The following is a 13,535-nucleotide window of genomic DNA, read 5'->3' as shown; positions in this document are numbered from 1 at the left end:
GACACTCTAAATACCAGTGTTAGCTCATGTAAAAAGAATGTATGTACTCAAAAAGGTTATGTAGATGAATACCTCGGAATGCCCTACAATGTTGACATCCTTTAAAAAATGGAGAGATTTTATCCTTGCCAACACTATATTATATATTATGCCAGTTACATTTAATATACCTGTAGTCGGGTTTGTTATCCTTTTATTCAAAGGACTATCCTCTTGGTTTAGTATTTTTATGTGAGCGTGTGTTTCTTTCATTTTTGTCATTTGACTTTGCAATTTCTGTAATATTACTGTGATTTTTTTCCCTTTAATCATACCTGTACTATAGAAACAGTTTAAGCACTTGTTTTTGTATGTTTTTTTCTTTTTATCATCCCAAATCATGTTCTTTGAGGTTTTCTATATTTAAACTTCAATGCATTGGGTACCGGTATGTTGTTTATTTATTAGAGATTAACAAATAATGGAAGGTTCAACTCTTAAGTATTTTAATGCAAGTCATAATTATGGTACATGTATTAAATATCATTGATAATTACTTTCTTTTGTGATACAAATGTACATGTATTATTAAAATGGGTTACGGGACTGCGTATCAAATCTATGCTGTCAGTGCAAACCATCATTCTTTCGCATGACCCAATACCAACAGTTAGCTGTAACCACATGTTCAAGGAATATTAGTATTAAAATGAATACATTTTTCATGTTTTGAAAAATAATGGCATCCCCTATATGGCTGTGTGAAGTCATTTTACTTTTAAGAAAACACTTGCATGTGTTCTTTTTTAATTTTTTTTTAAGTACAGCAAAAGAGAGTGAGAAATTATATTATGACAGTGTAATACTACCGTGATTATGGAATATGTGTAACTGTCATACATGAAATAAAGAATATATTTGATAAGAGAAGCATTTGAGTAGGGAAGTCATTTGTGTGTCGATCCATGTGTACTTTATTACTTTTAAATTGGTGTAAGAAAAGTCACTTTTTGTGATTATATTATTTCATTCTTTTATATTGTGGTTTCCTAATGTAGTTTCATTCTTTTTTTTGGAATTGGAATTGGAATTGGATTTTTTTTTTTTTTTTTTTTTTTTTAAACTCATGAAATATTTGCTCATAATAGTTATATGAATCGGTTAGAACTACTGCTCATTATAATAACTCTCGTTAAAAACATATCCCACCACTATAACACAAGAACCAATGTCATTATGGTGGGGTATCAAGACCCCACTTTCGTTTCTCTCGTTAAAACTTGGTACAGAGCCTTACAGCTCTGCATGAGAGATTATGATATTGGATCGCCGCTCTGCTCTTTGTAAACAAACTCTTACTGGTGCTCTGCCTGAAAGGAAATGAGAAGTAGAAAAGATACATTTTACTTGTTTTAAGATATTTTCATGTCCAAAAGCCACTCATAATTTAGATGAAAACCACAATGAAAGTTCGAACGAAGCAAAATGACCTAGAATTGGCGATTTAACAACAATTTTAACTCTGAAAACTATCAATCTTTCTCCCTTCCTCTCTCTCTCTCTCTATCACCCATTCAAGGTCTCGGTGGGGGGATTGATGCTATCTTAGCTCTTGAAGTGTTGAAAGTCAAATTAGTGGTTTCAATTTTAAACGAAGAGTTTTCGTCATGTATAGTTTGAGATAATTGACTTAAAATATTTATCATGTGAATGTCTTACAAAAATCATCACTTAAGTTGTTGCTGGATGAATATAAATATTTTATTTTTTAAAAATATAAAAATTATAATAACTGTAACTAACACAAATAACAAAAAATGGATAAAATGGGAGAAAGAAAGTATGAAAATCATGAATCGTTTAATATCACTAGAGTTACATACATTTTATGTTAATCTGAACATTATTGGAATTACTTGTTTTATTGTGTACATACCAATGCAAGAAGATTAATAGACAATATCACAATAAATCAAAGATGAAGTAAACAGTGTCAAACACAATTACATACTGATTTAACAATGCATGTACAAAAGTTGAAGCAGGACTGTTTTCTGTCTATTCAAAAACATGACTTAATGTCAGGGAGATTTTAACAACTATGTGGGCCAAGAATCTGTTTGTAACTAATCTTATTAATTTTCATGATAGGCATGAATTTCCACTCACCATGAACAAACAAATGTCATACAATTTATTTCAAACATACAACATATATTAATTTAGTCAATACTGTTACAAGACTTAGGCCACTTGAAATTGTATTTAACAAAAAAAATTAATTTGTAGATTTTTGAAGAAGCATATTCAACATAAAGATGAAGCACAATCAGCTGGCCACGATAAATTACATGTACTTGTGTGTTGTTTAAAAAAACTAAAAAAACGGTTAGAATCATTATGATTTGTTTACGCTTTCATGAATTATCCAACAGAAATACGCGTATGACAGACGTGGCTTTCAGTTTAATGGCTTTAAAATAGAGTTAAGTTCTAGGTCTCACAGTCAAATTTTCAGTTTGTCTATTCCTCTACACTTGAAAATTAAGTGAAAGAATGGTAGAAACTGGCTATCCTATGTCTTTCATTTGACATTTTTCACATTTTTTCCACACCACAGTATGAAAAGAAATTATTCTCATTGAAAAGGACTGAGCATTATGTTTTCTGTAACACTTTCAGGCATGTTTTATATCCATTACAAGCCAAATGAACATTTATAGACGGTTCATCATTTGAAACAAAGTTGAAGCATTAAGGTGCTGGCGACTTGACACAAGTAAAACCCCTCCTGTGCCATGAAGTTTTTGAAAAGCTGTTATAAATAAACTTTCAAGAGATAGTGTTGGCTTTTTTAGTGCTTTGTTTCATGGTTAAAATGGGTATCGAACATCTCCCAGGGGGGATAAGCTTCACAATAAATGTAACTTTTTCTGTTTAAGGGAAAAAAATGTAGACATTCATAATAAAAACGCATTCCTCATTGCTCACATTGGTGACCTGGGACCAGTTTCACAAATCCATTTTTCAATGACAAATGACAAAAAAATCAGTGATAAATCTGCTGATAACCAATCAGAAGCAAGGATTTCACTAGCTTATGACATAAACTGTCATTTATCACTGATGACAAGTTTTGTGAAATGGGGCCCTGATCTGCGACAAACGATCCAGGCTTTAAGATAGTCAAAGGTTGAGGAAGGGGGTTAGGGTTGCGATTGGATTTTAGGTGAGGCACAGAGTTAGGGTTAAGAATTTGGTATGTGTAGGAAATAGTTGCAGGACCAAGTGTGGTTCAGCCGCTGATATCGCTGCTCATTCCATTTAAGTGAACAGGCTACACAAGTTCTTTTTCCAAGTTGAAGGAATGCTTTATTCTTCATCCTCCTCCTCTTCATCCTGGACAGCTTTGATACTACCAAACACCTCAGATGGGACACTCTTCCGCTCCACGTTGACCTCTGCAAAATAATGATAACATAAAATACACTTAGATGGGACTAAGCAAAGAAATCACAGAAGATTGTCCAAAATTGATTACTAAGACCTCATTTATTACCCCTATAGTATAGGGCACTTTACAAATTCACATAATTATAATGGAACCTATTTCTACGTCCTTTGGACCAAGGAAATTTTCTTGCTACATTGCACTTTCTTACATCAGGGCCTCTATTTGTGATTGATATTAATCGCAAATTTGCAATGGATTGGCAGACTTGCGATTGCTTCAGATGAATCGCAACTCTTTATTTGACATGGCCCAGGGCTAAATAAAATAGACCAAAAAAAAAAGAGGTGGGACCAGACCATCTTATAATGAGTTTCTTTTTTTTAAACAAGATTCCACTGCACTATGGCAATTGTTGTAATAAATTCAGAAAGCAAAATGATTTCCTCTTACCATCCACTTCTTCTTCACTATCCTCATCCTCATCATCATCGATGTTGATCTCTGCCGGGTTGGCTGCTCTTGTTGCCTCGGCAACCGCCTCCCGCTTAGCTTCAGTATCACCCCTGTGAAGAAAAAAATAAAACAACCATCAGCAAATGAATCAAGTGGGAGTAATTTTGGATAAACACTTTTCTCAATAGACTGGTTTACATATTCAAATTTATGGATGTGTCTTTTCTGGGGACCTAGAGGTATTCCATTAACCTGTTATTAATGAATGAACTACAATACTTGGAATCCAGTCGGCGTACATTACTTGTTGCTATGTTGGGCAAGCATTTGGGCAAGCTTACAGGCTGTCAAGAACAACCTGTCTTTAAACAGTATGCATAAAATCTGAATATGTTAGTAAACTAGCCTATTGGATACTGTCCACATAAGTGACACAGAACATACAAAAATGACAGAACAATTAATTATATGCCAAATTAAACAGATACATGTACATTTCAACATTATGTTGTAAACACTTCAACTGATCTGCAATTACGGATCTCTTGAGGAAGAGCATTCCACAGCGAAGGCCCTGCATGAGCAAAGGTTCTTTCCCTCCAAGAACAACAAATCTGGAGTTTTGAGAGCGTAAAGATCGTGATGGAATGTAATGATTTATTTAAGTAATATTGTACTGCGGAGCAGAGCCATGGACACAATGTGTGTTGGCTAGAGAGTAAAAGCTCACCTGACAAAGAGAATATCTTTCTTGAGTCTTGGTTTATCAGCCTCGGCCTCGGCAGCAAGTGCCTGTGCTCTCTGTTCCAGTAACTGCATGTCATCCACTGCAGCTAAGTTGGGTTTGGCTGCGGGAGCAAGAAAACACAATTAACAAAGAAATTAATAATGTGTAAATGAATATTGAAATAGTGTTGGTATCTGCCAAGGTTGTGTTACTTAAGGCACTCTACAAATGACTGCATTTCTCATACTGTGGATATTTTGGCTAGGGACAAGAAAATGAATAAAAAAAGAAACTATTAACATGCAAATATTTAGTCTGCGTAATCATGAAACAACAAATCTGTCATACGTATTACTGCTGAAAATAACGCAGACGATTTCTCTAGTGTCTGTATCTGCCAAGGTCGTGATGCTCAAGGCACTCTACAAATGATTGTATTCTTTTACTGTGGATTTTTTTAATACTATGCCAAGTGTTTTGTATGGAAAGGGCAGAATTTACATGAATTAAGAATTAGCTCCACAAAAAACAAATATGAAAACTTGAAGGAGAGATGTGTTCTAAAGCATTTTTAGTGGCACTCAATATCAACAAGTAGTATTCATATGTTGTCTCAAACATTTATGACACTTTCAAAAAAATTCAGCTTTAGTCACTGGAGCTCATTTAAAAAAAGGGAAGTCCACCCTGATATTAAGGTGGTTTCAATAGAAGCAGAAAATTAGAGGAACTGGTCAGTGAAAGTTTGAGCAAAGTCCAATTGAAAATAACGAGTTAAGAATTTTTGAAGTTGTGATCAATCAGACACATATTGGCAACCCTGTCACGTATCTTGTGAGGTCTCCTCCCATTCGCCCTGTACTAAAATCTTCAACAATTTACATTTTCTCTTAAAGTTGATACTCTAAGACAATCCCAAATACTGAGATAATTACATAAATAGAAAGCTTTTAACCCCCATAATAACACCAAATGGTGTCCACCCGACAAAACAAGTTTAGAATAATGAAATTATTCGAGTAAACTCTACCAAAATATCTAAGTCTGAAACCCGGAAGTGCACGTAGAGTCGGGCCTCTATCCGTGATGTCATGAACAGGACTCATGGGCTCAGTGAGAGTGAATGGCAGTGATATCCCTACGTAAATGCTATCCTGTCAGAGCTTAGATTTGTTATTGTTAAGGAGTATATTTGATGGATTTTCTGTTTTCATTTGAATGAAGAATAACGAAGCAACATTTTCCAGTCGCTGATTTCTTTTATATCCTCATATTCACCTATTTGGTAGAGATTTAAGACTAGTTTACTGCTTAGGAATTAAAGTTAAATCGTGCATGTATGAATATAGGCGGATGCATTATATATTGTCATCAGATAAGGTACAGGAGCAGTTTTGTAAAACGAATAGGTCTAGAACTATGATAGTACTTATCATAGATGTGTGTGACTGCCTCAAAAAAGGAAACAGTACCAGTTAAACATTTTATGCTGTAAAATATCAAACTTGAACTAGATCATGCAAGTGCGCTTCCTCTATAATATTTTGGCGAGTGATGCGGCTCTTGCATTCACGTTCGTGAAGCGAGCAGAATCGGGAGGTAAGACCAACCCGCTGCTCTAGGCGCTGCTTGCTTGTGATGGAACGTACGTGCGCTAGTTATATGTTTATCGGCAATTGCAAGAGAATGAAAGCGACGTTGCCAGCTAAGAAAAACAACTAACAAAGACTTGCTCCTGACTACCGGTGTCAGAATTGGTAGATGAAGGATCTTCAGGGCCAAGGAAGGCGAAAAACATGAAAAAAAGGAATAAGAAACCATCGGGAGATCGCTGTAGTGAACTGTGCATGGGTAGACAGCTACTGTTCACTCCGTGCCTGGGCCGATTTCAACACCAAAACAAAAATTACATGGTGAAAATATCGACTAATAGCACATCGTTGGCATGTATATGTCATAATTTTTAAAAGGGGAATTGATATTAATACTATGAAGTACTAGGGGAAGGTAAAGAATTGTACATAGAATTATGATTTATTAGACTTTTCAGCCTTTGAAACAAAAATATGCAGAAAATCGTATCACTCTGCACATGTTTGCTATGGAACATCCGGGTACGTGAATATACTCTTTCCCGGACGTGAGGTCATAAATAGTAGACCAGCGCCGTGACTGATTTTCTATGCAAAGAGAGGCGGATATTTTTGACATTTCAATTGAGGATTTCGAGTAGACAGAATTTTTTTGTGATATACTAAGTAATTGAAAAACTTAAAAATAACATATACTTGCCGTAGGTAACAAATTAAGGGACATTTATTTGCTTAGTGTATCAACTTTAAGAAAATTTTCAATTATCCAATTACGCCTAATATAATTATTGAAAATATATTTCTATACAACCACTACATGAAGTTAGTCTATTCCGACATCAATAACCAAGAAAATAAATATTTATAACTTTTTCTGTACAGAGCATATGGAAGAGGAGCTCGTAAGATACGACACACAGCACTGGTCCCATGTTTGCTCGTCTCTTTCTTTCACTGATGCAGGGTACATTTTGGAGGAGTACAATTTTTTTTAATTTGATCACTCCACTTGACCTTTAACCTCCGATGGTTATCCCTTTCAGACTTACCTGCTCCTTCTGCGGCGATCATCTGAGCTGACATGAAATTCACCTGAGATGAGATAAATGAAACGAAAGAGAAAAGTCAGAGCATGTTTGCAGAAGGAAAAATTGGAGAACTACTAACAATATAACATATCTTTGATTAAACAAGCTTATTCGGCCATTCACACAATAATTTTGGAAAGTCATGATGATTGCTCCAGACATTTCAAAAGCTTTCCTTGAAATCATCTGACACATTACTAGCTGATAGATGTAGATTGCTTTCCAATGCTTATATTCATTTTAGAGTCCACATGCAGTAACAAACTCAAATACATCACAAAGTGGATTTTGTTTTCTTCTTTTGTTCTTTCCATATTCCATACTGTATTTTGTATTATTATTTGTATGTTGTTTTATGGTCATGGTTAAATAAAAAAATCTTGAATCTTTGATCTTATCTTGAATACCTGAGTGTTAAACTTGGCCTGGATGCTCCTCTTGATCCTCAGCATCTCCCTGACCGTATCCTCGTTGCCGTGCTTGATCTCAAAGTCCTTCCACACCTGCCAGAAAGTTGCCGTCACCTGGACAAGAAGAAAAGAACAACAGAGAGAAATAGAATACATTATAGGTACTATGTCCCATTTGCAGGCCAAAAAAATGAAAAAGTTAAATTCCAACTGCATTTGAAAGATAATACTAATTTAGAACTTCCCTAAAAAAGGTGGGGCTTGAAAATGTCTTCAAGTGGGAAAATAACGATTATTAGTTGTCAAATCGACTTTAGGGCTATAGAGCCCAAAAGTAATAGTCTTGATTTTCAGACAATTGTACAGAATGGTCACACGTTTTATGCTGCACAAAGATTCAATCAGTTTAATCTTGGCCATCACAAGAAGTGGGTTATTGATGTAGACAAATGCTCATGTACCCTTTACAACTCTTTTTATGTATGTTATTACCAAAGAAGAAAAAAAGCCAGTCAGTCACTCAATAGTGTCTGACAGTGAAGTCTAGCAAGTAAACGGGTTTCCTTGCATAATTTGAATATGAGGACACTGCTAACGTTTAAATTTCACAGATGGGACATACATGACATATTCATATTTTCCTGCAAAGTTATACAGCATTTGAGGTTGGCTGCAAAAGGGACATAGTACATGTACCTTTAAAATCCTGCAGTAGCCAAACTGCTGAACCAGAGAGGAGAGGAATCTGAATTTGGTGCACTTAAAGCCTATCTGCACTAGTTTGGCCAGAAGAGATTAGACCTCCCTGCATGGTCACTGACAGGTGGTTATCTCATCAACTCAGCTCTCAACTATCAAAAAACTAGGGAACCACGTGGGACCAACGTTCACCGATTAGGCATTGTAGGCTATATAGAGGGCGCAAGTAGCTATAAGTAGAGCTGTGGGGCTTTAAAGTTTATCTGCCATAGTTTACAGGAGGGATTAGAGCGCTCTACAAGGTCACTGGACAGGTGGTTATCTTATCGACTCAGCTCTCAGTTAACATAAGAAAAAGAGGACCATGTGGGACCAACGTTCACCGATTAGGCATTGTAGGCTATATAGAGGGCGCAAGTACAGTAGCTATAAGTAGAGCTGTGGGGCTTTAAAGTTTATCTGCCATAGTTTACAGGAGGGATTAGAGCGCTCTGCAAGGTCACTGGACAGGTGGTTATCTCATCAACTCAGCTCTCAGTTAACATAAGAAAAAGAGGATCATGGGGGACCAATGGTCACCGATTAGGCATTGTAGGCTATATACAGTAGAGGGCGCAAGTAGCTATAAGTAGAGCTGTGGGGCTTTAATAGGTGTACTTGGGCAGGAGACATTTATAAAAGATGTACTGTACACTATATGTACAGTTAATTGAACAACTACCGATAAATTATTCATACCCCTTATAGATTTGATGCTTTTGTGTTTTTCGTTACTATGGAATAACAATTTTACTGGTTGAATTTGGGCCATTGCCGATTAATGTTAAAGCTTATCTGCCATAGTTTACAGGAGGGATTAGACTGCCCTGCAAGGTCACTGGACAGGTGGTTATATCATCAACTCAGCTCTCAGTTAACATAAGAAAAAGAGGATCATGGGGGACCAATGGTCACCGATTAGGCATTGTTTGTTATATAGAGGGCGCAAGTAGCTACAAGTAATGCAGTGGGCCTTTAACATATAACCTGTAACAGGTCACATTCTCAAGATATACAAATCAGGACAAATCTCTTTTTACACATACTTAATAAATTACAAAACTTGTTAAGGGTAGGAATAATTCAGTTGGAACTGTTATGTGTTTGCATTACTTTCATATACATGTATTAGTATGAATTACTCATTTGACTTTTGTTTGTTCCTACATGCAACTTGGAATCAAGAGATTTGGGGTTTAAGCTCTGGTGTTATACATATGGTATCTTACGCGTCTCGATCAAACTGTAGTCAATTATTATCTTGCAGAAATACATGTATGAGCAACAATGTGTGTAATTCTGTGAGCCCTATCCGTTGGCTGCAAAGCTTTATTGTATCTAGCTGGGTACACATAAATCCATGTTTTAGGCAATCATCATTCTTATAACCTCTTATACCCTTTTCTAACTGCACTGATTTTCATCGGATGCATCCGGACGCATCCGATGAAACTGGCAGTTAGAAAGCAACAGAGGAGAAAAAGGCGATTAAATAGCCGATGAAAAAAAGAGAAATAGGCGATTAAATTCTCCTGCTCAAGAGCAGGAGAAATTCTCATTCTATCGGTGTGACACCGATGAAATGTGCAGTTAGAAAACGTTCGGGAGAAAAAGGCGATTAAAACAGCGATTAAAATGGTCAAAGGTCGCAGTATAGGCGCGCTTTATCTTAACCAGCTGTGTTTGTTGACTTATGGTTGAACATGCTGCATGCTAGCTAGATGGAGCGCGGGCTTAATAATTACGTAATAATTCTTCACTTCCGGCAAGGGCTCGCCACAGCGAGTGAATTTCACCGGCAGTTAGAAACCGACAGGGGGAAAACTGCGGTTTCACCTTTGTTTACATAAGGGAAATTCAATCGGTATTTTCATCGGTGTGACTCCGATAGAGTGCAGTTAGAAAAGGGTATTAGAAGACAAGCTCGAAGATGGCACTTTTCCCAAGAATATGATTAGTCAAAAAGATGGAAGCCAGTTCTGGACCATTTCATAAAACTTGTTATCGATAACAAGATACGATAATTGTTATAAGCTACTGAAATCCTTACACTTGATTGACTGTTAGCAGATTTGTCATAGATCTGTGGCATTTAAAGATAAACTTTAGTACTGGTAATGCGATTGCATTGTGAAAGAAAAGGTGTGGAAAGGATCAGAAACAGTTGATCATGTAGCATGTAAGTATTGGTGTGCACTGCAAGGTTCTGGAGTCATCAAAATCATAATAAATTTGACCGAGTCTTGGTAAAGTAACAAGCACTCACATAGAAAGCTATATATGGGACAACACACATGGTGTCGGGGCTAGTACTACCTTGATTTCCTTGTCTTTCTATGCTCATTACTCAGCCAGTATACATTTTCTTCCAAAATTGTTTGGCACATGTCATTTATTTGTAATCTTGAACATTCAGTGTAAGTTTCGTTTGATTCTGTGAGAATTGTTATTTTTTTTTTTACCAGTACTGGAGTTTATCTTTAATATTGATTACAAGTTTTATGAAACAGTGCCCTGTTCATAAATAATAATCTTCTTCATATCTTCATACCTCTTTTATCTGGACCCCCCCCCCCCCCCCCCCCCCCACTGAATCTACCAATTAATCTTTCTCATGAAAATGAAGAACCATCAATAAACTTACGCGTGGATCACACATCTGCGAGCAGTGAGCGTAGACCGCCCTCGCTCTGTCGATCTCGCCCAGCTTGCGTTCCAGATCAGCAAACCGGAGGCACATCTCTCTGGCTTCGATGTCGGGTAGAATTTCCACAGCTTTCTCATAGATGGGTCTGGTCTGGGTGACGCCATACACCTCGGCAACTCGCTTGATGTAAATGTTGAACATCTGACAAAAAAAGGGTGAAATTTATTGAGAATGTTTTTTTTTATTCAACTTGTGAAAATCACATCATTTATCTTAGTAACCCGCTTGGTGTTAATGTTGAACATCTATCACGAAAAAGAATCAAATTTATTGAGATGGATTTTGAAAGTTAAATTGTGATCAAGAAGGTGAAAATTACATAATAAATCACCAGCAAACTAGCTTGATGTAAATGTTAAACATCTATAATAAAAAAAAAATAAAAAAAAAAATATATAAATAAAAAAAAAAGTAAAAAAAATTGGTTGAGAAGGTGAAAATCACATCATATATCTTAGCAACAGCACCTCCCTTCATGTTAATGCTTAACATCTACCAAAAAGAATCAAATTTATTAAGGATGTTCTTTGAAACTTGTTAATCAAGAAAATGAAAATTACATCATATATGCCAGCAACTCGCCTTATGTAAATGTTGAACATCTGGCAAAAAGAACCCAAATCATTGAAAAATCTTGATATTCTTTATAGTCATTAGATACAATTTGATTTTAGTATTACTCATACAATCAATAAATTTCAGCCATGTTTTTTCATGGTTATATTTAAACCATTCCAAACAATTGCATACGATAACAATTTTGCATAATATATACCTCGTGTTGCTCTTTGGGAAGCACTGCTTTGGTAGCCCTGTCATAGACGGCCACAGCATGCCGGGATAATCCGTATTTCTCCTCGAGTTTGGCATACAACAGGTACAAAGCTGTTCAGCATCAAATGGAAATAAATATATTACAATTATTTAATTATTTTATATATATTAAAACTGTGATGCATTAATTGTTATGATCAAGGTAAGGACAAGATAATTCTAGTTAATACTATGAGAACTCATAAGTAACTTTGCTTTGTTTTATTGCAGAGACCAATTCCGTATATATATATCGTACTTTATTAAACATTTAACATTCTTAACGGAAAATTTGCAGTTAAAAAGGAAGTAGCAACTCACTCTTGGTAAATTTGGGAGGACAGTCTTCAAGGCACTGTTCAAAGAGGTCTCTGGTTCTCTCCAGTTTCTTGCCTCCCTAGAATAGAGATGGTTTGAAGAATTAGAATAAATTTAATCACTCGTTACAGCTTTCATTCAAATTATTCACTCAGACATCCATAGCCAATCAGTCACTCATTCATTCAATAGATCATTCACTTTATGTAACTCGCACCCACTTACTTTATGTAAATCAACCTCACTCACTCACTTTATGTAACTCACACCCACTTACTTTATGTAAATCAACCTCACTCACTCACTTTATGTAACTCACACCCACTTACTTCATGTAAATCAACCTCACTCACTCACTTTATGTAACTCACACCCACTTACTTTATGTAAATCAACCTCACTCACTCACTTTATGTAACTCACACCCACTTACTTTATGTAACTCACAATCAATCACTCACTTACTCACTTTATATAACTCACACTCACTCACTGTATGTAACCCACACTCACTCACTTTATCTAACTCACACTCGCTCACTATATGTATGTAACCCACATGCACTCACTTTATGTAACTCACACTCACTCAGTTTATGTAACTCACACATTCACTCACTTTATGTAACCCACACTCACACACACTTACTAACTCACTTTATGTAACCCATACTCACTCGCTCACTCACTTTATGTAACCCACATTCACTCACTCACGCACATTATGAGACTTACTCACATTAATTCACTCACTCACTGCATTTACCTCACACTTGATCACTTACTCAAACATATTAACTTACACTCACTTAATACAATCATTAAATCACTCAAACTCATTCACTTGCTCAACTCATTCACTCATTAATCAACAAATCAATTGATAACTGACATGTACATTACAACCCACTCACTCAAAATTACAGAATCTGACTACTTACATATCTCTCCATGAACTTTGTAAGATAGGTATTCCAGATGTCATACACATTTGGCCACTTGAAGAGACCGATCCCCTTCTCATATGCCTGAAAATAATCAAAGAAAATTAACAGAGAGATAATCAAAAGACCGACTTCCTTCACTAAACTGCCTAAATCACTAAAAACTAAAGTGTACAAAAGTGACAACATGTTAAGTGTACAAATGTAGCTATATGAATGTAATGACATGAAATATGACACAATTCCAGACAGCTGTATTGAAGAATGAACAACATAAAAATGGCATTCCGATTCGTTTAAAGTAACAGTTGT

At 35.9% G+C, this 13,535-nt stretch overlaps 1 protein-coding gene across 3 annotated transcripts in view; it reads right to left on the bottom strand.

Moving 5' to 3' along the window:
- Positions 1 to 1,820: 1,820 nt before the first annotated feature.
- LOC115929146 (pre-mRNA-splicing factor SYF1-like) overlaps positions 1,821 to 13,535 on the bottom strand; it is a 42,622-nt gene continuing 30,907 nt past the window's right edge. For all 3 annotated transcript variants that reach the window (XM_030997474.1, XM_030997475.1, XM_030997476.1), the window contains 9 exons: positions 13,221 to 13,307; positions 12,283 to 12,358; positions 11,924 to 12,033; positions 11,086 to 11,289; positions 7,701 to 7,817; positions 7,255 to 7,297; positions 4,617 to 4,734; positions 3,884 to 3,996; positions 1,821 to 3,440 (listed from right to left, as the gene is read on the bottom strand). In XM_030997474.1, coding sequence (XP_030853334.1) covers positions 3,352 to 3,440; positions 3,884 to 3,996; positions 4,617 to 4,734; positions 7,255 to 7,297; positions 7,701 to 7,817; positions 11,086 to 11,289; positions 11,924 to 12,033; positions 12,283 to 12,358; positions 13,221 to 13,307 — 957 coding nt within the window. In that variant the 3' untranslated portion in view covers positions 1,821 to 3,351. The remainder of the gene's footprint in view (positions 3,441 to 3,883; positions 3,997 to 4,616; positions 4,735 to 7,254; positions 7,298 to 7,700; positions 7,818 to 11,085; positions 11,290 to 11,923; positions 12,034 to 12,282; positions 12,359 to 13,220; positions 13,308 to 13,535) is intronic.

This window comes from Strongylocentrotus purpuratus, unplaced genomic scaffold (genome assembly GCF_000002235.5).
Source record: "Strongylocentrotus purpuratus isolate Spur 01 unplaced genomic scaffold, Spur_5.0 spur5_scaffold_4, whole genome shotgun sequence".
In the NCBI taxonomy this organism is placed as follows: Eukaryota; Metazoa; Echinodermata; class Echinoidea; order Camarodonta; family Strongylocentrotidae; genus Strongylocentrotus; species Strongylocentrotus purpuratus.
This window is presented reverse-complemented; position numbering and strand designations above follow the sequence as displayed.